Source organism: Neoarius graeffei, chromosome 5, assembly GCF_027579695.1.
Source record: "Neoarius graeffei isolate fNeoGra1 chromosome 5, fNeoGra1.pri, whole genome shotgun sequence".
In the NCBI taxonomy this organism is placed as follows: Eukaryota; Metazoa; Chordata; class Actinopteri; order Siluriformes; family Ariidae; genus Neoarius; species Neoarius graeffei.
In genome coordinates this window covers 17648167-17673739 of record NC_083573.1, presented here as the reverse complement: position 1 = coordinate 17673739, position 25573 = coordinate 17648167, and the positions used below count along the sequence as shown (strand labels likewise).

At 42.4% G+C, this 25573-nt stretch overlaps 2 protein-coding genes across 4 annotated transcripts in view; one reads left to right on the top strand and one right to left on the bottom strand.

The window, feature by feature from the left end:
- The window catches only part of dtnbp1a (dystrobrevin binding protein 1a), a 91062-nt gene extending 85506 nt beyond the window's left edge, over positions 1-5556 (top strand). The window contains exon 10 of the mRNA XM_060921356.1: positions 4767-5556. Within this exon, the coding sequence (XP_060777339.1) occupies positions 4767-5071 (305 nt within the window). The 3' untranslated portion in view covers positions 5072-5556. The remainder of the gene's footprint in view (positions 1-4766) is intronic.
- A 3284-nt stretch (positions 5557-8840) lies between these two features.
- Positions 8841-25573, bottom strand: part of jarid2a (jumonji and AT-rich interaction domain containing 2a) — a 172544-nt gene continuing 155811 nt past the window's right edge. For all 3 annotated transcript variants that reach the window (XM_060921353.1, XM_060921354.1, XM_060921355.1), the window contains 3 exons: positions 23529-23712; positions 16866-16973; positions 8841-10693 (listed from right to left, as the gene is read on the bottom strand). In XM_060921353.1, the coding sequence (XP_060777336.1) occupies positions 10520-10693; positions 16866-16973; positions 23529-23712 (466 nt within the window). In that variant the 3' untranslated portion in view covers positions 8841-10519. The remainder of the gene's footprint in view (positions 10694-16865; positions 16974-23528; positions 23713-25573) is intronic.

The following is a 25573-nucleotide window of genomic DNA, read 5'->3' as shown; positions in this document are numbered from 1 at the left end:
AGAGTTGCACACGTGACTATGTTTTGTATGGAATGTCGCTTGACCTAGCATTTGTATCTCCACCAACATGGCTGACATCCAGGTTTTCTATTTTGCTTTGACGTCACTTACAAGTCAAGGATACAGGCTGTGTTCATTAAGACTGGAGCACATTTGATGCAGTGCATTCATTCATTCATTCATCTTAAAGGTGACATACCCCTTTTCCAGAAGTTGATACACTTCCCTGAGGTCTTAATGAAATATCATGTGGTCAAAATACCACAAAGCTCCACAGCACCTTCTCACTCTTGCCCCTTTTCCACCAAAGCAGTTCCAGGGCTGGTTCGGGGCCAGTGCTTAGTTTGGAACCGGGTTTTCTGTTTCCACTGACAAAGAACTGGCTCTGGGGCCATAAAAACTGGTTCCAGGCTAGCACCAACTCTCTGCTGGGCCAGAGGAAAGAACCGCTTACGTCAGCGGGGGGGGGCGGAGTTGTTAAGACCAACAACAATAACGAGACTGCGAAAGATCGCCATTTTTAAGCGACGAGAAGCAGCAGCTGTACAAACGCGAAGTCATCCATTATTATTATTATTATTGTTGTTGTTGCTGCTGCTTCTTCCGTGTTGTTTTTGCTTCAATATTCGCGCCAAGGTTTATGCAAACGTAGCGCGACGTAACTGACGTATACAGCGACGTAACTGACGTATACAACGACGTAACTGACATATACAGCAACATAATGACATAGCTTCCCTTAGCACTGCGAGCTATGGAAACGCAAACTGGTTCTCAGCTGGCTCGCAAGTTGAACGAGTTGTGAACCAGCACCAGCACTGGCCCCGAACCAGCCCTGGAACTGATTTGGTGGAAAAGGGGTATCTGTCTAAACAGCCCTGTTCAAAACAGCCGATTTGAGTGCCTGTTCCTTTAAATGATAATGAGCCACTGTTCACCCCATCCCTCTCTTCTGACAGCCAATCAGGTAGCACTTTCTTTCCTCGTCAATATTCATTCACAAAGGCAGTTCTCAATCCATGGGTGGAGATACTCGGATGAGGGGGCGGGATCATTCTAACGAGCTCCCCGTGCGCCGTATAAAGTGGAGCCGAATTTGAACGTCTTGTTGAAGCTCATGTTTTCTGAAGTAGGCAGAAGAAAAGAAACCGACTGGGGGTTTTATTTCAGAGTTTGTAGGTTGGTACACTCTCAGAACACAAAGTAAATTATTGTACCTTTAAGGGTATGACAGCTTGTCACTGGGGCAGTACCCTCCAAGTACCCTTTATATACTGTTTGGGAACACGTGTGTACTTTTTTGGCCCTAAAAAGGTACACCACATTACCTTGAAGTCCAATAATGAGCCCAAGGGAGTACAGGTAGTCGTCGACTTACGACTGCGTTTGGTTAAGACTGACCGGTCGTAAACCGATCTGGTCGTAAGTCGGCCTATGTTAAATGAACGTTAAGTATATTGTGATGTGTAATGATATTGTAATCATCTTAAAGTCTTATTTTATCAACATTTTCTTATTTCATTACCTTGGCTCATTATTTGGTTTAAGTCAAACACTGCATACTACACTGCGTACAGTACAATTCGTTTAATATGTGCAAAACAAAAAATACGAAATACAGGTGTGAAAAATGGAAAACATTTTAGTTTGAAACATGCCAAAATACAAATGTAAAACATAGCAAAATACAAAATTTAGTGACCGCTGGCATCACTGGTGCTTGGCTGTGGGTCGTCTCATCATCAGCTGTTGCAGCGCTCGGGCTGGCGGGAGCATTTGCTCGTTTCATAAACCAGGAGCTGGGGCGGAAACTGTATGACGGAGCGTGAGAGAGACTGTGCGTGTGCCTGGAGCTGGGGCAGAAACTGTTGTACGCGGCGAGAGGCTGCCGAGAGCTGGGGCGGAAACTGTCGTACGCTCAGCTAGCTCAGCTGGGAAACACTTGCCAGTCATAACCAGACGGTCATAAAGTCGATCGGTCATAAGTCGCATAGGTCATAAGTCGACGACTACCTGTACACTACCGTTCAAAAGTTTGGGGTCACTTTGAAATTTCCTTATTTTTGAAAGAAAAGCACTGTTCTTTTCAATGAAGATCACTTTAAACTAATCAGAAATGCACTCTATACATTGCTAATGTGGTAAATGACTATTCTAGCTGCAAATGTCTGGTTTTTGGTGCAATAGCTACATAGGTGTATAGAGGCCCATTTCCAGCAACTATCACTCCAGTGTTCTAATGGTACAATGTGTTTGCTCATTGCCTCAGAAGGCTAATGGATGATTAGAAAACCCTTGTACAATCATGTTAGCACAGCTGAAAACAGTTTAGCTCTTTAGAGAAGCTATAAAACTGACCTTCCTTTGAGCAGATTGAGTTTCTGGAGCATCACATTTGTGGGGTCAATTAAATGCTCAAAATGGCCAGAAAAATGTCTTGACTATATTTTCTATTCATTTTACAACTTATGGTGGTAAATAAAAGTGTGACTTTTCATGGAAAAGACAAAATTGTCTGGGTGACCCCAAACTTTTGAACGGTATTGTACAGTAGTGTCGATTGTACCATGGGGGACAGAAATCGACTCCTACTGTACCCCTGTTTGACAGTGTACTGTAGGCTCCAGATAACCAAATGTATGTGCACAAGCACTGAAAAAGTGAGTTTTTCATATATCACTTTTAAGTAACTGCTTTATTCTGATCAGGGTCTCTCTGGTTTATTATAGACAGTTGCAAACAAAAATCAGCATTTTGTTTGGTATTTGCACTCATTTTTAAACACTTCACCTTGGAAGTCACTTTTTTTTTTTTTCTTTTTGTGGCTACTGCCTCATAGAGGTGAAGCCACTATGTCATCACATTGTAAGACTGTAAGAATGAGTGTAACAATAACACACTGCGCATACGCCTAAGCATTACAATTACCAGAACGGCGAATCATGATCTCACGATATGAACAGTTGATCTCGCGTTATCAAGGGTACACAAGAACAAGTATAAGAATGCAAGAACATGTGTAACAATAGCGAAACTTCGTAACCAATCAGCACTTATCCTGATCAAGTTCGATTGCCCGTTCTACTTCTTGATAAACTTCGGAATCTATCAGAACCAGAAACGAAATAAGAGAAACCTTGTAATAACTTCATAAAGATAAACGAAATTCAACTTGTGGTTTGCCAAGGCTAGTTATTTGATATCAAGGTGTTTATTTTCAGAAAATGTACCTTTTGATAATTGCAGCTTTTGTTTGGTCCTTCTGAAAGGTCAAATTAAAGGTTTTGTAAGTTTTTTTTTTTTTGAGAGCTTTTTGCCAAATATTTACGCCAAGAATTCCAGCCATTCAACAAAAACTCAAGAAGGCAGCGAAGACAACGTTGGAATCTTTTGAGCGATCAGCTCGGTTTGCGATTACAGAAGTCCCATGTGGGAATAAATCAGCTCCTTCGGGGGATAATTGAGCCCTTTCGAGGGATTATTTATTTTAGAGTCTTTACACTACACTTGTGAAACAAAATGTGCTCATTAGTACTAAATAATGCTTCAAAGACAATTCATGAACAAGTGCTTTCTTACTATTTTGAAAATAGATATAATTCACAGCACTATATTTTGAGCAAAAGACAGTAAACAAAATTGGTCACCAAAACACTACAAGCCGCTCACAGCTTGGTGATGCTTGCAAGAGATAAAGCGAGTATAACTGATAAAATGTGTATATGCTATATTTACTGTATGGACATGGGATCAGAAAACAATTTTATTTATAAGCAGTAGCCACATAGGGTACCAATTTATTTTTTTAAACTAATTATAGACCATGTAATTAATTTACTTTAAAGGAGAACTGAAGGCAATTTTTTTTATCATCCAAATTCTATTTATCTCATTTTATTAAATGTAGGAATGCATTTTTGATAGCCATTTTCTCACTGCTATAGCAAATTATGAGTGTTTGAAATGTGCTCTGTAATATATCAGTCCGTATGTCAAAGCAATGGGCGTAAACGAGATTTGTTGAGACCTGTGCGAGACATCGTAGGACGGAAGTAAAACCAAAGTGACCAACATCTGCCAACGTTGTCAAAAGATGCGCGCGCCCTCTTTCGAATGCTGACGTAATCAAGCCGGAAGTTTTGTTTGTTTTGATAGCAGTCAGGAAAGTTTGAAAAAAGTAGGCAGTAATCGTCATTTAAACTCGCTTTTGCGCAATGTTTCATTTAACAGTTTTCAAAATGGCGGCACTGACACCTGGTTGATGCTTCACGTTTCGAAGTCTCGGGAAGATTGTGTGGATAAGTGACGCCTGCCATGGACCAAACGAACTATGTTCAACATGGCTAAAAACCGAATAGGTGGATAAATATAATATTTAATCGCAATTAGTTGCCAATACAAGTCACGATATAAGGTTCGTAAAACCGAAAACGTAATTGAATAACATGTTAACCTCCTAGGGCTTAGCGGTCACATGCGTGGACAGCACTTTATGGAAATTCGGAACAAGAATCCACATATGTGGACATACTTTTTCTCTAAAAGTACATCTTATCAAAAGATGATGCTTAGTTTTTATTCTAATCAGGTTCTAATAAGCCCAAATAGCAAAGAGAAATTAAAAATGCATGTAAAAAAAACAGCTTGGGCCTTAGGAGGTTAATTAAGAAATAAAAGCAAGTTTAAAAATTACTTCAGTTCTCTTTTTTTTTTTTAAAGTGTCATCAGATCAGTTTGGTGTATATTAATGTTGTATTGTGACGCAGATGCTGAAATCAGCCTGAAGGTTCCAAGCCACACAGAACTGAGACAGAATGTCTCCTCCGTCTCGTCATCCTGCACAGACTCATTCAGTGGTGTTACCGAGGGACCGGACGAGGAGGAGGACGACGATGGCAGCAGCGACGAAAGCAGTGACACTGGCCGCTCGCCCCTGGTTCAGTGTGATGAGGAGGAGGTGCAGGCTGACACGACTCTTGTGGGCCTCCTAGACAATGAGGAGGGACTCAAAATCTCAGACGACAGCGACACAGGCACCCTATTGCCCTCAGAGGAAAGACAAAAGGAGTAAAACTCTGCTCAAACTGCTGAACCAGAGCTGCAAAGGTCTGAACTTGAGTTGGAGCTTTGAGGTGCTCTGATTGTCTCGCTATAGAGAACAATCTTCCTGCCTTGTTTGTTTGTTTTTTTTCAGCACTGTGACTTTGCTTAAGAAATACTCTGCATTCTTTCACACTTTTAAGTATTATGCCAAAATCCTGCATCAACTCAAAGAAATAAACCTCTATGTATCTATTATTATTATTATTATTATTATTATTATTCACACAGAGATGTGAACGTTTGAGCTCATCTTTGCACTCATTTCACAAATGTCAAATGCAGATGAAGGCATTCAGGACTTTGACGAGCTCCGAGCACATACTTTCTTGTGTTTCTGAGCTCTTGAATAAAATAGTTCAGTGTTGAGATGATTAGTGTCGAGTGCAAAGGCTTTGTACAGCACTGTAGGACTCTGGAAAGAGTTGTGAAGAAATAAATGAGAACTAACAGCTAGATCTTTTTCCAGCTTTATTATATCGTTTACAAACTGGACAGCAACATGGAGACTCATCACAAAGCCAGAGCAACGGTATCCAGTTTTTCGTTATAAATACAGAGCTGCCCGTGTTACGGTTTATCTGTACTTTTTTTTTTTTACTTTTTTTTTTATTTTTACTTATTTCTTTTTTTGCTACCCCTTGCTACAGCTCTCAAGTTTTTCAGCAAAACCAGCAGCAAGTAAAATTATCCTGCTGGATGAGCTGAAAAGGGAAGAGACACCAGATATGAAAGATGACGACACTTACAATGCAGCTGGAGATGGTTTATGTGCAGCTGGATTTGCACCCATTTAATCTTTTAAGAAGTCTGCTTTGTGTGTATCCACACATTTCTACACAAGATGTGTTTTATGCTCTGGTTTTCCTTTCTGCCTGTTGAGATTGAAATGACAATAGGAATTATGAGAATAAACTTTTTTTTTTCATCTACTACGGTTTTAACCTGTGTGCATCATCAAACAGCATTCTAACAACAAATATACACTCACCGGCCACTTTAATAGGAACTTGTTCTTGATTCTAAGATTCCCAATGTGGTCTTCTGCTGCTGCATGCTGAGATGCTTTTCTGCTCACCACGGTTGTAAAGAGTGATTATATGAGTTACTATATCAGCTCGAACCAATCTGTCCATTTTCCTCTTATCAACAAGGTGTTTGTTTCCACCTGCTCAGCTCAATGTTGTTTTTTGTTTTTCACACCATTCTGTTGTGAGACTGTTGTGTGCGAAAACCCCAGGAGATCAGCAGTTTCTGAAATACTCAAGCCAGTCCATCTGGCTCAAACCAAGCTCCTGATTTATATCTGCATGATGTTATGCAGTGTGCTGCTCTCAAGAACTGCAAGTGTTCCTTATAAAGTGGCCGATGAGTGTATATTCTGGACACTTCAGTGGCAACTTTATAATGCAAGATGTTTGTTTACTCCCTTTCCGTCAAGATTTTAATAGACCATACACTATGGCCAAAAGTATGTGGACACATGGGCATTACACTCATGATGATCTTAAATATCTCATTCCAGATTTAGTGCTATAACACTGTTTATAACAACTTCCACTAGATTTTGGAGCATGGCTGTGGGGAGTTGTGCTCATTTAGCCATAAATGCATTTGTGAGCTCAGGTATGCAGTTGGCATTCCATCTATCCATTTCTCTATACCACTTATCCATTAGAGATGAACAACCGTTCACACTCACATTCACACCTGTGGGTAATTTAGAGTACCCTGGCTGACCTCATCCGCATGTCTTGGAAACCCACGCAGGCGCGGGTTGGTGTTCAAGCTCATTCTGAAGATGTTCAGTGGGGTTGAGGTGCACAGTGTTCTTGTCCTACTGGAACGGGTTTGGGCCTTGAAGGGAAACTAGAATGCTCAAGTGTAAAAGACATTCTATATAACTCTGGCAACAGTTGGGGAAAACCCACATATGAGTGACCACAAACTTCTGGATGTTTGTATCTAGTTAGCTACCTATAACTTAAATTATATAAGTAACGTGCAAGTCTTCGGCACCATATATTTTTATCATATTTTTGTTATAGATTTCTATTTTATGACTTCTACATTATCGAGTCAGTACAAAAACATTTTAAAGTTCCAAATGTTTGTTTTCCAGCACAAAATTAAATGTTACTGGAAAAAAAAGGTTGTATCTGAGCAGCATATTACATAAGCGACCACTTTTCAGATTAAAAAAGAAAACATAATGAAGGCTACTGGGTTGTGGTGCAAAGTGTGAAAGTCAAAGTGTCCAGAAGAACTGTGGCTGGTTCTGTAAGATGCTCAGTAAAACCTACAGCTCATTTCCGCATAAAACTGCACTCACTGTACCTTTTTTTTTTTTTTTTAAAGCAAAGGGTCGTCTCACACCAAATATTGACTCATTTATTATGGCTTACTGATTACTGTTTATAGTATTTTTTTAATGTTGAAACATTTCATTTCATTATTTTTAAGCCATCTTTTGGTTGACAGCATTTCTTTACACGTGCCTAAGACTTTCGCACAGCACTGATATGTATCAGAATGGAAATAAATTCTTATAATAAGCGTTATGGTTTCGAACAGAAACTATAATCAAAGCATAAAAACAATTGTTCACGGTGAGACAGACCTCCAGTAAACCATCCATCCATCCATTATCCATAACCGCTTATCCTGTGCAGGGTCATGGGCAAGCTGGAGCCTATCCCAGCTGACTATGGGCGAGAGGTGGGGTACACCCTGGACAAGTCGCCAGGCAATTTAGAGCCGCCAGTTAACCTAACCTGCATGTCTTTGGACTGTGGGGGAAACCAGAGCACCTGGAGGAAACCCACGCAGACACAGGGAGAACATGCAAACTCCACACAGAAAGGCCCTCGTTGGCCGCTGGGCTCGAACTCAGAACCTTCTTGCTGTGAGGCACCCATTACAGAACATCCATCCATTATCTTTAGCTGCTTATCCTGTTCTACAGGGTCGCGGGCAAGCTGGAGCCTATCCCAGCTGACTATGGGCGAGAGGCAGGGTACACCCTGGACAAGTCGTCAGATCATCGCATGGCTGACATATAGAGGCAAACGACAATTCACACTCTGGGTCAATTTAGAGCCACCAATTAACCTAACCTGCATGTCTTTGGACTGTGGGGGAAACCAGAGCACCCGGAGGAAACCCACGCAGACACGGGAAGAACATGCAAACTCCACACAGAAAGGCCTTCGTCGGCCGCTGGGCTCGAACTCAGAACCTTCTTGCTGTGAGGTGCCCATTACACAACATTCCATGTCTAAATAGTGGGAATGATGGATTCAATGTTGCATATTAATGTGTTAAAAACAACACTAGAATTATGCTGCTGTCTCAATGGCACTGACTTTACTGTTTAAACAGCAATAGAAATACTGTAGATTCTGGGTCAACTCCAGTTCTGTCTAGATGTACTGTAATACTGTTTAAAAATGCATAAAAGCTAGATTATTACCAGCAGTAGTAGTAGTGGTAGTATGGAGGCGTATTGCAGGGGAAAGCTATAACCTAAAGGTTAGAGAAGTAGCTTTGGAACCAAAAAGTTGCTGGTTCGATTCCCTGGACCAGCAGGAATGGCTGAAGTTGCCTTGAGCAAGACGCCTAACCCCCAGCTGCTCTGGGTACGTTGTACGTCACTCTGGATAAGAGCGTCTGCTAAACACCTGTAATGTAAAGTAATATTGAACACACTCGCCAATGTAGTATTCAAAAACTCATCATGGTTTTGAAGGATTGACAGTGATTTGTTTATTACAACAAAATTATACAAACCTGAAAAGTAAAAAAAAAGGCCAGTAACCAAAACAACACTAGAAGATTGAAGACTGAGAATCAATCAACGCTTATAAATAAAAAGTTAAGCCAAGCAAGAATTTTACGGTAGAAAACTGGGGGGGGGGGAACTGATTGGAAACATTTTAAGGCCATAAAAAAGTTTACAACCACATTTGTTTGGAAACACTTCAGTTATACTATGCTCAAACACCAGTCTTTTGGAAGAAAAGGGGAACGACTAGGCAGGACTACGGGACTTCATTACAGTCAGTGCATTATGGTAAGCTACTACATGGTAAAAGATTTTGTTTTTTTTCCCTTTGAATAAAAAAGTAAAGCTAAAAAACTAGGGCTCACCACTATTACATACTTATTCAGTGATTAAGCAGCACTTTTTTTTCTCCATATGTTACAACAGCAACCCTGTGAACATCTAAACTCATCGAGACGAAGAAAGCGACAGGGGAATAAGGCTTTTTCTTCATCTTGGTTTCCTCATCCGAACTCTTCACCTTTCTGCCAAAAGGCTTCATTTTAGGTGACAAATGACTTATTGGCATATAAACATTTTGAGACATTTGTATTCGTTATAGTATTTACTCTATGTAAACAAAAGCATATTCTTTGTAAAGGAGGGAGTATTCTACACAATAAAGGGGACACTAATCACCGATTGCAAAGGCTGAACCGGAGGGACAAAACTTGATGGTGAAAAGGGAAAGTGCTTCTTTACTATTTCAATAGCTCGAATTGCTTATATCTACAAACTGCTCTGGGTGTCACCTTTAATAACATAGCTATTATCAAAGTAGCTTATTTCAGATTGAATTTCGTTTGGAAAAAGGCCTCAAAATGTGCTTTGAAAAGGAGTCCAAATGCATTCGCAAGGCCTTTGAGGCCTTCGCCCAGCGGAAAATGTGCAGTAAAAAAAAAAAAAAAATCCACGAACAAGATCAGAATCCAACGCCTTCATATACCACAGGGAGGAAAAAAAGGTGTTTGTTTATATATTTATAAGTATATCAGGCTGCTAATAACTATTGTTAATTGTATCGGACATTAAAGGGGACTTGATCATACATTGTCTTATAATAAAACTTAAATAAAACTATCCACATGGGTGAGCGCAAGAGAAACAGCCTGGAAGGCCTTATGGAAGATTTGACACTACAGCACCAGTTCAACACAAATGGTACAGTATAGGATATATTCATATTTATGTATATTTATATTTAAATTGAACGCTTAAACAACTCAAAAATACTCTTAAAAAAAACAAAAACAAAAGCAATCTCAGTACTAGTGCAAAAAGATTTCCGTGTGTGATCAGGCTCCTCAGTGTCACTCAGATGTTCCTTACTACTTAGTATGTGTGTGTGTGTGTGTGTGTGGGGGGGGGGGGGGGGTGTACTTCCCATACATTCAATTCATTTTAATGCCTCCTGCTAGTATCTATGCATACCTAGTATAACATCATGTTACACTTTTAACAATCTTTTTCAGTATCTTTCCACCATTGATGGTACAAACGTTGTAAGGACATGTCATGTGAAATGGAACTGGAGTGAACTGGAGAGCCAGCACGAATTGTGACGTCAGGAACGAGGGAATGCTTTTAACAGTTTGGTCAAGACAGTTTGGTGTTTTTCGAGGCAGAGCGTGAGAGCGAGGCCTGGGTTGGGCTCTTATTTCGGGGACTTCGTTTTGCTGGTGGCGTACTGGGATTAGCCGCTTTCCGCTTCTCCCCAGCCCTTTCAGACGTTTTCCCGCACACCTGATTAACCAAACTGCTGAGTTGCTCCTACAGGAAAACAGAAAGTACAGGCAGAAAGTTCAATATGATTAAAGCACACTATTTCTACTTTTCCTCATAATGTATCATAAACCAGGGGTGGACTAGTCATTAACCAAGGTGTCTGGGACAAGTGTCCGGGCGACTTGTTTTTAATTTTTATTTGGCTGTGTGAAGGTGGTTACTTATCCACCAACCAAAGGTAGAAAAAAATGCCCTGCTGACTTTCACAAAGCAAGTAATAAGTGGCGGTCCCCTTGCGCAAAGTGTCTGCATCGACCTGATTTCTGATGCAACCATAATGCATTCTTATTATTACCATGATGCATTTTGCGACCGTATGAACGATGTCCGTGTAGCACGACAGGGAACCTGATCATAAGTGCAAGACAACGTATCTCATAAACACTTGACCACCAAACGACGAAATTTGTATCTTTATTTCCATAAGATATAAGGGTTTTCATCCAGCGCTTATTTTTAATTAGCATTTTAAAAAATAACGTGATTATTTCCTAACACTGTAGCAGCCCTTGGCATTAAGAACAACAGCAGCGAGTCTCTGACAGGTGTAGATGCATTTTATTCCTCTTGAACACAAATACAGCGTCGAACACCACACACCATACACCGAGCACCGTGAAAACTAAAGAAAACAAAACAAAAATAATTAACGTAACATGGTTGTAAACAAATACACAATTTTGCAGAGTAATGTTTACAGACTGTGCATTGAATGTTACACACCTTGCTCCACTCAACCAAGAGTGCAAACCTCTACAAGTTAGCAAAACATGCAGCATTAGCCTCTGCGCTCAAAGTCTCGGACTAAACCACGGTTCAACCAATATACTGAACACAAACAAAACACACTCAATAAACAGTGTGCACACAAACTTTACACTGTGCATGAATGATGTATCAGGATGACAGACAGCAAAGCTTTATAACATACTGCACTAAACCTCTGATGGAGGCACATGGTGAATATAAACAGCAGCGAAAGTCTGTGGCATAACAGATACAGCTTCGTGGGCTGACAGATCTGCCTGGAACATGAATTATTAGTGACAGCTCTGGCTACTGCTTACGAACACATTTTATACTCATCAGGAGCTCCGCTTTTACTTGGATATGAATGTCATGGCAATATTTGGGCTTTCGATGACTTCTCTGAACTGTTCGTTTTCCGTGGCGAAATGATTGTACATCAAGTTTCTTTAATAGAAAAGAACCCATGAATTTGGTGCAGAAGTTTTAATTTATTTTGGGCTTTCTGAAATCAACATAGGGTCAAAATTATACATACAGGGTTAAAAATTTACATACACTCAGATTAATAATTCACAGGTGCTGAGACTTCCAAAATATCTCTTATCTTGCCAAGGCCAAGGTCTCTTAACTGCCTGTTAGTGATTATGATTGACTACAGCTGGTAGCTTCTCTGTGTCTTCATAAAATGGTTTGTTTACAGCACTCACTGGATTGACCAACACACAGTAAAATGGGAAAGTCCAAGGAGCTCAGTGCAGATCTGAGAAAGAGGATTGGAGATGTACACAACTCTGGAATGTCTCTTGGAGCCATTTCTAAACAACTGCAGATCCCAAGATCAGTTCAAACAATTGTATGTAAGCTATTGTGAGGTGTAGTCACTTTTTGCCAAGCCACTTTGCTTCAAGAAAACCCAAACTGTCACTCTCAACTGAAAGGAAATTGGTTTGGATGGTCAGGAACCACCATGCCACAGTCCTGCCATGAACTGGAAGCTGATGGATCACTGTCTACAGTTCAGTGAGTTTTAGATCACCATGGACTAGGAGGCTGCTATCCAAGAAATAACCCCCTGTTCCAAAATTGACACCTGCAAGCTGAACTAAAGTTTGCAACTGACCACATGGACAAAGAAAAAGCCTTATGGAGGAAATCTGTATGGTCACATGAGACAAAGATTGAGTTGTTTGGCCACAATGACCACCATGTACAGAGGAACACTGTACCAGCTGGTGGTGGTGGTAGGATCATCATGCTTTGAGGCTGTTTTGCTGCCAGTGGAACTGGTTCAATGCACAAAGTGGATGGAATAATAAAGGAGGACTACCTCAGAATTCTTCAGCATAACCTCAAACCATTGGAAACTTGAACATGATTGGGAGTGACAACAGGACAATGAACCCAAACACGCATCAGAGCTGGTTGTGGAGGATATAACAGGCTAATATAACATTAAGCTTAAAACAAGCCCTGATTTGAATAAGCCCTATTGAAAATATATGGAACGTACTTATAATTTGAGTCCATGCCAAGAAAGAAAACAAATTTTATTGAACTCTACCAATTCTACCATGAAGAGTCATGAAACAGCCAACCAGAATTCTGCCAGAAGCTTGTTCATGGTAAGCAAAAAATGTTTGGTCAAGGGGAATCTTGCGAAGAGACATTTTACCCAAATATTAGGTGTGCTGTATGTAAATTTTTGACCCTGTATGAATACTTTTGACCTTGTGTTGATTTCAGAAACCCCCCAAAAAAACTTGTGCACCGAACTTGTTTTTTTTGTTTTTTTAAGATGTATGCTGTACAATCATTCTGCCACAGAAAATGAACAGTTCAGAGAAATCACTGAAAGCCCAAATATTGCCATAATATTCATATCCAAGATGACATTCATGTCACTGTATCTAAACTTCTGACCACAACTGTGTGTGTCTGTGTGTGCATACACACACACACACACACACACACACAGACACACACACACAGTGGTGCTTGAAAGTTTGTGAACCCTTTAGAATTTTCTATATTTCTGCATAAATATGACCTAAAACATCATCAGATTTTCACACAAGTCCTAAAAGTAGTTAAAAAGAACCCAGTTAAACAAATGAGACAAAAATATTATACTTGGTCATTTATTTATTAAGGAAAATGATCCAATATTACATATCTGTGAATGGCAAAAGTATGTGAACCTCTAGGATTAGCAGTTAATTTCTCGTCTCGTCTTCTTCCGCTTATCCGGGGCCAGGTCGCGGAGGCAGCAGTCTGAGCATGGAAGCCCAAACTTCCCTTTCCCCAGACACCTCGGCCAGCTCCTCGGGAAGAACACCTAGGCGTTCCCAGGCCAGCCGAGAGACATAGTCCCTCCAGCGTGTCCTGGGTCTTCCCCGGGGCCTCCTCCCGGGAGGACATGCCTGGAACACCTCCGAAAGAGATGCCCGAGCCACCTCAGCTGATTCCTCTCGATGTGGAGGAGCAGCGGCTCTACTCCGAGCTCCTCCCGAGTGACTGTGCTTCTCACCCTATCTCTAAGGGAGTGCCCAGCCACCCTGCGAAGGAAACTCATTTCGGCCGCTTGTATCCGCGATCTTGTTCTTTCGGTCATTACCCAAAGCTCATGACCATAGGTGAGAGTCGGAACGTAGATCGACCGGTAAATCGAGAGCTTTGCCTTTTGGCTCAGCTCCTTCTTCACCACGACGGACCGGTAAAGCGACCGCATCACTGCGGAGGCCGCACCAATCCGCCTGTTGATCTCATGCTCTATCCTTCCCTCACTCGTGAACAAGATCCTGAGATACTTACACTCCTCCACTTGAGGCAGGACTTCTCCACCAACCTGGAGAGGACAAGCCACCCTTTTCCGGTCGAGAACCATGGCCTCTGACTTGGAGGTGCTGATTCTCATCCCAGCCGCTTCACACTCGACTGCAAACTGCCCCAGTGCATGCTGAAGGTCCTGGTTTGAAGAAGCCAACAGGACATCATCTGCGAAAAGCAGAGATGAAATCCTGTGGTTCCCAAACAGGATTCCTTCTGGCCCCTGGCTGCGCCTAGAAATTCTGTCCATAAAAATTATGAATAGAACTGGTGGCAAAGGGCAGCCCTGCTGGAGTCCAACATGCACTGGGAACAGGTCTGACTTACTGCCGGCAATGCGAACCAGACTCCTGCTCCGTTCGTACAGGGACTGGACAGCCCTTAGCAAAGAGCCCTGAACCCCATACTCCCAAAGCACCCCCCACAGAATACCACGAGGGACACGGTCGAATGCCTTCTCCAAATCCACAAAGCACATGTGGACTGGTTGGGCAAACTCCCATGAACCCTCGAGCACCCTATGAAGGGTATAGAGCTGGTCCAGTGTTCCGCGACCAGGACGAAAACCGCATTGTTCCTCCTGGATCCGAGGTTCGACTATTGGCTGAATTCTCCTCTCCAGTACCCTGGAGTAAACCTTCCCTGGGAGGCTGAGAAGCAGTTAATTTAAAGGTGAAATTAGAGTCAGGTGTTTTCAATCAATGGGATGACAATCAGGTGTGAGTGGCACCCTGTTTTATTTAAAGAACAGGGATCTATCAAAGTCTGATCTTCACAACACGTTTGTGGAAGTGTATCATAGCACGAACAAAGGAAATTTCTGAGGACCTCAGAAAAAGCGTTGTTGATGCTCTTCAGGCTGGAAAAGGTTACAAAACCATCTCTGAAGAGTTTGGACTCCACCAATCCACAGTCAGACAGATTGTGTACAAATGGAGGAAATTCAAGACCATTGTTACCCTCCCCAGCAGTGGTCGACCAACAAAGATCACTCCAAGAGCAAGGCGTGTAATAGTCGGCGAGGTCATAAAGGACCCCAGGTTAACTTCTAGGCAACTGAAGGCCTCTCTCACATTGGCTAATGTTAATGTTCATGAGTCCACCATCAGGAGAACACTGAACAACAATGGTGTGCATGGCAGGGTTGCAAGGAGAAAGCCACTGTTCTCCAAAAAGAACTTTGCTGCTCATCTGCAGTTTGCTAAAAATCATGTGGACAAGCCAGAAGGCTATTGGAAAAATGTTTTGTGGACGGATGAGACCAAAATAGAACTTTTTGGTTAGAAGCGTTATGTTTGGAGAAAGGAAAACACTGCATTCCAGCATAAGAACCTTATCCCATCTGTGAAACATGGTGGTGGTAGTATCACGGTTTGGGCCTGTTTTGCTGCATCTGGGCCAGGACAGCTTGCCATCATTGCTTGCCAGCAATGAATTTTGAATTATACCAGCAAATTCTAAAGGAAATGTCAGGACATCTGTCCATGAACTGAATCTCAAGAAAAGGTGGGTCATGCAGCAAGTCAACGACCCTAAGCACACAAGTCGTTCTACCAAAGAATGGTTAAAGAAGAATAAAGTTAATGTTTTGGAATGGCCAAGTCAAAGTCCTGACCTTAATCCAGTCGAAATGTTGTGGAAGGACCTGAAGCGAGCAGTCCATGTGAGGAAACCCACCAACATCCCAGAGTTGAAGCTGTTCTGTACGGAGGAAGGGGCTAAAATTCCTCCAGGCCGGTGTGCAGGACTGATCAACAGTTACCGGAAACGTTTAGTTGCAGTTATTGCTGCACAAGGGGGTCACACCAGATACTGAAAGCAAAGGTTCACATACTTTTGCCACTCGCAGATATGTAATACTGGATCATTTTCCTCAATAAATAAATGACCAAGTATAATATTTTTGTCTCTTTTGTTTAACTGGGTTCTCTTTATCTACTTTTAGGACTTGTGTGAAAATCTGATGATGCTTTAGGTCATATTTATGCAGAAATACAGAAAATTCTAAAGGGTTCACTAAGTCTCAAGCACCACTGTATATAATTGGATATGCTACTGCTGCTTCCCTTCCACTGTTGATCCCTTGAGCAAGACCCTTAACCCTTTCTGCTCCAGGGTCACCGTATCAAAGCTAACCCTGTGCTCCAACCCCAAATTCTTACTAAGCTGGGCTAAAAATATGACTTTGCTATAATGAGCATGTGTGTGTCATAAAGTTGTGTTCTCTTCTCTCTTCCCTTAGTAACTTTTTTTTTAAATGAACACACTTTGGCAGCACACAGGGATGTGAAAACAGTAACGAATTAGCTGTAGCCAAAACATGAAACTGGGCAGCTCACCTAAACTAGCCTGACTTTGGCTGCTTTAATTATGTTCTGGATCTCAGGAATTGAGAAATTATAAGAAGTACACAAAACATGAAATTCACAATCATCATCATCATCATCATCAAATGCTTGCAGGTAATATCAGGTGTTATAATCAGTAAGCCATCAGTTAATTCATTAATATTTAATATAATTAATCTGTATTTATTTCTGTACAATCACAGGTGATCAGTATTAAATACCAATAGACATACCTCAGTGTAACGAAACATCATTTTCAGACCTCGAGGGGATCTGCGCTTCTGAATGTAGCGAAGAGCGCACTCTAGACAGAACACTACATTATCACTTTCATGAACCACCTGGTTTGGAAAAAAAATAAATAAATCATAAGTAGTGATAACTTACTGACTGCTGACATCTGAGACTCCATCCATCAACATTTAATAAACATCTCCTAATAGTAAGCATATCAGGTGAAAATTCAAATTCAGTCCAAACTGCTTGAAACTGCTCTCATTGGATTCAGAATTGAATGCAGAACAACGTACTTTTTACAGAATTAAAATGTTTATCTGTTCTTGAGATATTACAAATCAAATATTGAAGAAATGACTTAATTTTTTAGAAAACTGCTGTAATATTCTGTATGAGAATCACATGGTCCAAAATGGGCCTCATTAACCAATGAGATCAAATGTTTTTTTCTTAATAACTTTTTTCATTTTTTCCAGATATTTACATGGAAATTGGCAGGAACATAGACGGTTGTATACTAAATACAAAATTTGAAAAATTAGTCAAAACAAATGATGCAAGTCACGAATTTAATTGAATTTAATTAGCATTAATTATGCTAATTAGGTCAACAATATTAAATCGGTACACTCAATAAAAAAGTAATAAAAGATCATTTCTAATACCCTCTTTGTACTCTGTAGTCCTTTGTACAGGTAGTCGTCGACTTACGACCTATGCGACTTACGACTGATCGACTTTACAACCGTCTGGTTATGACTGGCAAGTGTTTCCCAGCTGAGCTAGCTAAGCGTATGACAGTTTCCGCCCCAGCTCCCGGCAGCGCCTCTTGCCGCGTACAACAGTTTCCGCCCCAGCTCCAGGCACATGCGCAGTCTCTCTTGTGCTCCCTCACGCTCCGTCATACAGTTTCCGCCCCAGCTCCTGGTTTATGAAACGAGCAAATGCTCCCGCCAGCCCGAGCGCTGCAACAGCTGATGATGAGACGACCCACAGCCAAGCACCAGTGATGCCAGCGGTCACTAAGTTTTGTATTTTGCTATGTTTTACATTTGTATTTTGGTATGTTTCAAACTAAAATGTTTTCTATTTTTCACACCTGTATTTCGTATTTTTTGTTTTGCACATATTAAATGAATTGTACTGTATGCAGTGTAGTATGCAGTGTTTGACTTAAACCAAATAATGAGCCAAGGTAATGAAATAAGAAAATGTTGATAAAATAAAACTTTAAGATGATTACAATATCATTACACATCACAATATACTTAAGTTCATTTAACATAGGCCGACTTACGACCAGATCGGTTTACGACTGGTCAGTCGTAACCAAACGCAGTCGTAAGTTGACGACTACCTGTATTTCCAAGTAGGGCCTACTAGTGTATATTAAAGAATATAAATGATTATTTCAATTAATAGTCACAGCTTTCAAGGCGAACCTCAAAAAAAAAAACTGTGTGAGCCAAATCCAATAAACAATTCCATTTAACTGAAGTGAAATTGACACTCACGTTTCTGACTTTCCCCTCCTAGAACTGCCACTTTATTGTGGTGGAGGGGTTTGTGTGCTTGAATGATCCTAGGAGCTATGTTGTCGGGGGCATTATGCCCCTGTCAGGGTTTCCCAAGGCAGACAGGTCCTAGGTGACAGGCCAGACCAAGAGCAGTTCACCAAAACCCCTATGGAGAAAAAAACCGAGGACCGTGACATCGCCCGGTATGACACAGCCGGGGCCTCACCCTGGAGCCAGGCCCGGGGTTGGGGCTCATATGTGAGCGCTTGGTGGCCGGGCCTTTGCCCATGGGGCCCGGCCGGGCTCAGCCCGAAGAGGTGACGTGGGCCCGACCTCCTGTGGGTTCACCATCCACAGAGGTAGCAGTAGGGGACTGGTGCGGTGTGGATTGGGTGGCAGTCGAAGGCAGGGGCCTCGACGACCTGATCCCCGGACACAGCGGCTGGCTGTTGGGACATGGAATGTCACTTCGCTGGGGGGGAAAGAGCCTGAGCTTGTGCGGGAGGTTGAGAGGTACCGGCTAGAGATAGTCTGGCTCACCTCCATGCACAGCTTGGGCTCTGGAACCCAGATCCTCGAGAGGGACTGGACTCTCCACTTCTCTGGAGTCGCCCGTGGTGAGCGGCGGCGGGCTGGTGTGGGCTTGCTTATAGCTCCCCAGCTCAGCCGCCATGTGTTGGAGTTTACCCCAGTGAACGAGAGGGTCGCCTCTCTGCGCCTTCGGATTGGGGAGAGGGCTCTTGCTGTTGTTTGTGCCTACGGGCCAAATCGCAGTATAGAGTATCCAGCCTTCTTGGAGTCCCTGGGAGAGGTACTGAGGGGTGCTCAGACTGGGGACTCCATTGTGCTACTGGGGGACTTCAATGCTCACGTGGGCGACGACAGTGACACCTGGAGGGGCGTGGTTGGGAGCAACGGCCTCCCCGATCTGAACCCGAGTGGTGTTTTGTTATTGGACTTCTGTGCTAGTCACGGTTTGTCCATAACGAACACCATGTTCGAGCATAGGGGTGTCCATAAGTGCACGTGGCACCAGGACACCTTAGGTCGGAGGTCGATGATAGACTTTGTAGTCGTTTCGTCTGATCTCCGGCCCTATGTCTTGGACACTCGGGTGAAGAGAGGGGCTGAGCTGTCAACTGATCACCACCTGGTGGTGAGTTGGATCCGCTGGCGGAGGAGGAAGCTGGACAGACCTGGCAGGCCCAAACATATGGTGAGGGTCTGCTGGGAACGTCTGGCCGAGCACTCTGTTGGGGAGGTCTTTAAGTCCCATCTCCGGGAGAGCTTTTCCCAGCTTCCGAGGGAGGCGGGGGACATTGAGTCTGAGTGGACCATGTTCTCTACCTCCATTGTAGATGCAGATGTTCGGAGCTGTGGCCGCAAGGTCTCCGGTGCCTGTCGTGGCGGCAATCCCCGAACCCGGTGGTGGACACCGGAAGTAAGGGATGCCGTCAAGCTGAAGAAGGAGTCCTATCGGGCCATGTTGACCTCCAGGACTCCTGAGGCAGCTGACTGGTATTGGCAGGCCAGGCGTGCTGCAGCTCGGGCACTTGAAAAACTCGGCACTGGGAGGAGTTCGGGGAGGCCATGGAGAAGGACTATCGGTCGGCCTCGAAGAAATTCTGGCAAACCGTCCAGCGCCTCAGGAGGGGGAAGCAGTACTCTGCCAACACTGTTTACAGTGCAGGTGGGGAGCTGTTGACCTCGACTGGGGACATTGTCGGGCGGTGGAAGGAATACTTTGAGGATCTCCTCAATCCCACCGTCATGTCTTCCACTGAGGAAACTGAGGCTGATGACTCAGAGGTGGACTCGTCCATTACCCAAGCCGAAGTCACTGAGGTGGTTTGCAAGCTCCTCAGTGGCAAGGCACCGGGGGTGGATGAGATCCGTCCTGAGTATCTCAAGCCTCTGGATGTTGTGGGGCTGTCTTGGTTGACACGCCTCTGTAACATCGCGTGGCGGTCGGGAACAGTGCCTCTGGAGTGGCAGACTGGGGTGGTGGTCCCTCTTTTCAAGAAAGGGGACCGGAGAGTGTGCTCCAATTATAGGGGAATCACACTTCTCAGCCTCCCAGGGAAGGTTTACTCCAGGGTACTGGAGAGGAGAATTCGACCAATAGTCGAACCTCGGATCCAGGAGGAACAATGTGGTTTTCGTCCTGGTCGCAGAACACTGGACCAGCTCTATACCTTCATAGGGTGCTCGAGGGTTCATGGGAGTTTGCCCAACCAGTCCACATATGCTTTGTGGATCTGGAGAAGGCATTCGACCGTGTCCCCCATGGTATTCTGTGGGGGGTGCTTCAGGAGTATGGGTTTCGGGGCTCTTTGCTAAGGGCCGTCCGGTCCCTGTACGAATGGAGCAGGAGTCTGGTTCGCATTGCCGGCAGTAAGTCAGACCTGTTCCCAGTGCATGTTGGACTCCGGCAGGGCTGCCCTTTGTCACCGGTTCTGTTCATAATTTTTATGGACAGAATTTCTAGGCGCAGCCAGGGGCCAGAAGGAATCCTGTTTGGGAACCACAGGATTTCATCTCTGCTTTTTGCGGATGATGTTGTCCTGTTGGCGTCTTCAAACCAGGACCTTCAGCATGCGCTGGGGCGGTTTGCAGTCGAGTGTGAAGCGGCTGGGATGAGAATCAGCACCTCCAAGTCCGAGGCCATGGTTCTCGACCGGAAAAGGGTGGCTTGCCCTCTCCAGGTTGGTGGAGAAGTCCTGCCTCAAGTGGAGGAGTTTAAGTATCTCGGGATCTTGTTCACGAGTGAGGGAAGGATGGAGCGTGAGATCGACAGGCGGATCGGTGCAGCCTCCGCAGTGATGCGGTCACTTTACCGGTCCGTCGTGGTGAAGAAGGAGCTGAGCCAAAAGGCGAAGCTCTCAATTTACCGGTCGATCTATGTTCCGACTCTCACCTATGGTCATGAGCTTTGGGTAATGACCGAAAGAACAAGATCGTGGATACAAGCGGCCGAAATGAGTTTCCTTCGCAGGGTGGCTGGGCACTCCCTTAGAGATAGGGTGAGAAGCACAGTCACTCGCGAGGAGCTCGGAGTAGAGCCGCTGCTCCTCCACATCGAGAGGAATCAGCTGAGGTGGCTCGGGCATCTTTTTCGGATGCCTCCTGGACGCCTCCCTGGGGAGGTGTTCAAGGCATGTCCCCCCGGGAGGAGGCCCCAGGGAAGACCCAGGACATGCTGGAGGGACTATGTCTCTCGGCTGGCCTGGGAACGCCTCAGTGTTCTTCCCGAGGAGCTGGCCGAGGTGTCTGGGGAAAGGGAAGTTTGGGCTTCCAGGCTTAGACTGCTGCCTCCGCGACCCGGTCCCGGATAAAGCGGAAGAAGATGAGGTGAGACGAGTTTCTGACTTCCAGTTTTTTCAAATATCATTCTGACCACTAAGATCTCAACATTTTTTATAAAAATAACTACAGTTATACTCTAAAATAGTTATTTATTTACATGAATCAGTTTGATTTGAAAAAATAAGTAGGTAAAGCTATGAAAACTCACTTCCAAGTCTCCCGTGAAGCATAACATCAAAACTAGCAGATAGAAAATTTTGCTGAATACTTCATCAGAAACAGTGAGAGCGAGAAAGCATCCCTATAAAAGTTATCTGATTGATATTCACAAGTAATCCAGTCAGAAACCGATCAGAAGAGAGAGAGCCTGATCACTTTACCGTGACTCAAAAACCACCGGCAGTTTCCCGATGTCCCGTGAGCAGAGAGTGGACTCTATTGTACCAACTTCAACCTGCCGTTACTCCCAAAGTACTGAACAGATCTTAATGAGATCAATTTCTTTGGAAAGCAGAGGTGATAAGCTTTTTAATGATAGTATTCACGATAGAAAAGATTCAAGAATTGAGCAATGACAGATTTGGAAATTTAGATGAGCGTCTGCATGCACAATTTTCACAGCACGGCCAGCGAGCGCCTGATATGACTAACTAATATAAAACTTCACCTCATCAATCTGTTTCTTTAAATCTGTTTCTTTAAGCCTTAGATTAAGTTGAGCATTTGCCAAAACAAGTTCCTGTGAATGAGCTGTTAATGTATTAGTACCAGCGCATCCATATAAACTTATTACTTAGCCAGAACTACTAGGCATGTAACGATTCACCCAAGTCATGATTCATGATATTTGGTTCACGGTTTGATTTTCATTCAAATGAAGAAAATTTTCTTACCAAAAAAAAAAAGCGCAACACTTATTTTCCTATTTTTATCAACTTAAATATTCCTTTTGTTAAATTAAAAATGTATTTATTTTCTTAATAACCAACAATAATTTAACCACATTTGTAAAGGTTGGAGTAAAATAGAATAGCCTGTTAACGAAAATATTCCTTTTATTAAAAATGAAAAACATCACTAACAAATAGGCCTTTTCTCAATAAACTTTTACAAACTTTTTTTCTTTATCTTTCAGCAGTCTGTAAAAAGAGAGCTCTGATTTCTTGGTAAATCTGTTTGTACAGTCAGTCATACAACAGCTCTTTCCCAGTTTCGATCTGTTTTTTTTAAAGCAGCATTAGAGCTGTGTTACTTCCACCTACAGTAAAGTCACGTGTATTCCCGCTATTGTACAATATCGCACCTTCTGCTGTCTAAACAATCCAATTACAGCTAGGAAAAACTAAGAGATCACGCAGCCTAATAATAATCATGATTTGTTTTTATTTCATAGATTTGAATCATCATAAATTTTATCGTGATTTATTGTCACATGATATATTGTTACATGTCTAAGGAGTACTGTCAGAAAAATTTAAACAACACCTTTGTTTCATGATTTGAAAATTCTACAGTACTGTGGTTTAACTACATTTTGCTACTCGGTGAATAAAATGGTTGAGACAGCTTTAAAATCACAGCCAATTCATTGTGCAATGAGGAGATTTTACTTGATTCTCCAACACCTGCACCTAATCCCAGTTTCTGTTTCAGAGAGTGACTTTCCTCATTCCTCATTCCCTGCTTCCCATCATTCCATATGCTTCTAAAGCCTGTTCAAAAGGAAGCTTAACTCAGCCTTCCCAACTAAAAGACCTCACAGGTGACATAAGGTTGCTTTCAATGACGTTATTTCCTCCTAGAGACATCCTGCTGATTTGGTAGATACAAACTCACCATGGAGAGGTAGCAGAGGTGCTGGCACACCTGGCAGCGTCGGTCAGCCGTGTCTTCGCTCAGCCTGGTGCGGTGTGTTTTCTTCCTCTCTGTGGGAAACTGGCCATCAGGCTGGTTTCCATAACGGGCAGACAGCCTGAGACCGGCATTAAAAAGCTGCCGCCGCTGGCTAATCTCTGTGTCCCTGTTTATAGAAAAACACAAGAAGACAGAATCTCATGTTCAGCATTTACGGAAATCATGCTCCATCAGGAAACGGAGGAATGCTAAGTTTTTAATCAAACACATAAATGACCCTGGTTTATCGTGTAAACACTATAGGTACGGCATATGAGGTGAAAATTCAAATTCAATCCAAATTGCTTGAAACTGCTCGCACTGCATTCAGAACAACACTTTTTACAGAATTAAAATGTTTATCCGTTCTTGAGAATTTACAAATCAAAGATTGAAGAAACGGCTTAATTTTTAGAAAGATGCTGTAATATTCTGTATGAGGATCACATGGTCCAAAACGGGCCTCATTAACCAATGAGATCAAATGTTTTTTCTTAATAACTTTTCTATTTTTCAAGATATTTACATGGAAATTGGCAGGCACATAGATAGTTATATACAAAGTTTGAAAAAGTAGTAAAAACAAATAATGCAAAATAGTATTTAATTAGTATTAATTATGCTGATTAGGTAAACCGTGAAATCGGTACACTCTAATACCCTCTTTGTGCTCTGTAGGCCTTTGTATTTCTCAAAAGTAGGGCCTACTAGTGTTTATATGAAATAATATAAATTATTATTTTGATTAACATTCACAGCTTTCAAGGCGAACCTCGAAAAAACTGTGTGAGCCACATCCAGTAAACAATTCCAATTAACTGAATTGAAATTGACACTCGCGTTTCTGACTTCCGGTTTTTAAAAATATCATTCCGGCCACTAAGATGTCAATATTTTTCATCAAAACAACTACAGTTATACTCTAAAATAGTTATTTATTTACATGAATCAGGTTAATTTGATAAAATAAGTAGGTAAAGCTATGAAAACTCACTTCAAAGTCTCCTGTAAAGCATAACATCAAAACTAGCAAACGGATAATTTTGCTGAATACTTCATCGGAAACAGTGAGAGCAAGAGAGCATCCCTATAAAAGTTATCTGATTGATATTCACGAGTAATCCAGTCAGAAACTGATCAGAAGAGAGAGAGCCTGATCGCTTTCCTGTGACTCAAAAAGCACTGGCAGTTTCCCGACATCCCGCGAGCAAAGTGTACACTCTGTTGTACCAACTTCAACCTGCTGTTATTCCCAAAGTACTGAACAGATCTTAATAACGAGAGAAATTTCTTTTGAAAGCAGAGATGATAAGCTGTTTAATGATAGTATTCACGATGGAAAATATTCAAGAGTTAAGCAATGACAGATCTGGAAAATTAGATAAGCGTCTGTATGCACAATTTTCACAGCATGGCCAGCGAGCGTCTGATATGCCTACTTATAGGGAACAGATGTTGAATTTTGTCACTGTGTGTATGTGGAACTGGAGATGCTACAGACACTGCATTTCAATCTGTGGGTTTTGTTTTGCTTTAAATCTCTCATGGAATATACTGTATATTTGCAGGGTGGTCTGAGAAAACCTGCATGCCATTGTGAAAATGTACATAAGCCTGATCAGTTCAGTTTGTAAAATGTGTGAAGGACCTAATGAAAGAGTTTTAGCCTGACTGAATGAATTGATTATTTCATGATGCAAGAACAGATAGTAATCAGTCAAGTGAAGAAATGTTACAGAAAAATTTGTCAATAAAATAAGTAACATATTAAGTAATACACCAGTTTTCAGACAAAAACAACAACAACCTGAGACGACTAATACATCTTTAAAGAGAAGGGGTCGTCAGTTTCCGGGGTTGTGAAATTAAGCAATCAAGATGTGATTGAAGTGCAGATTTTCAGCTTTAATTCAAGAGTTAAAGCTAGACAGCCTTTCGATTTCATAAAATCGGTGAAATTTAGTTCCCTCTGAAATGTGGTCATTGTG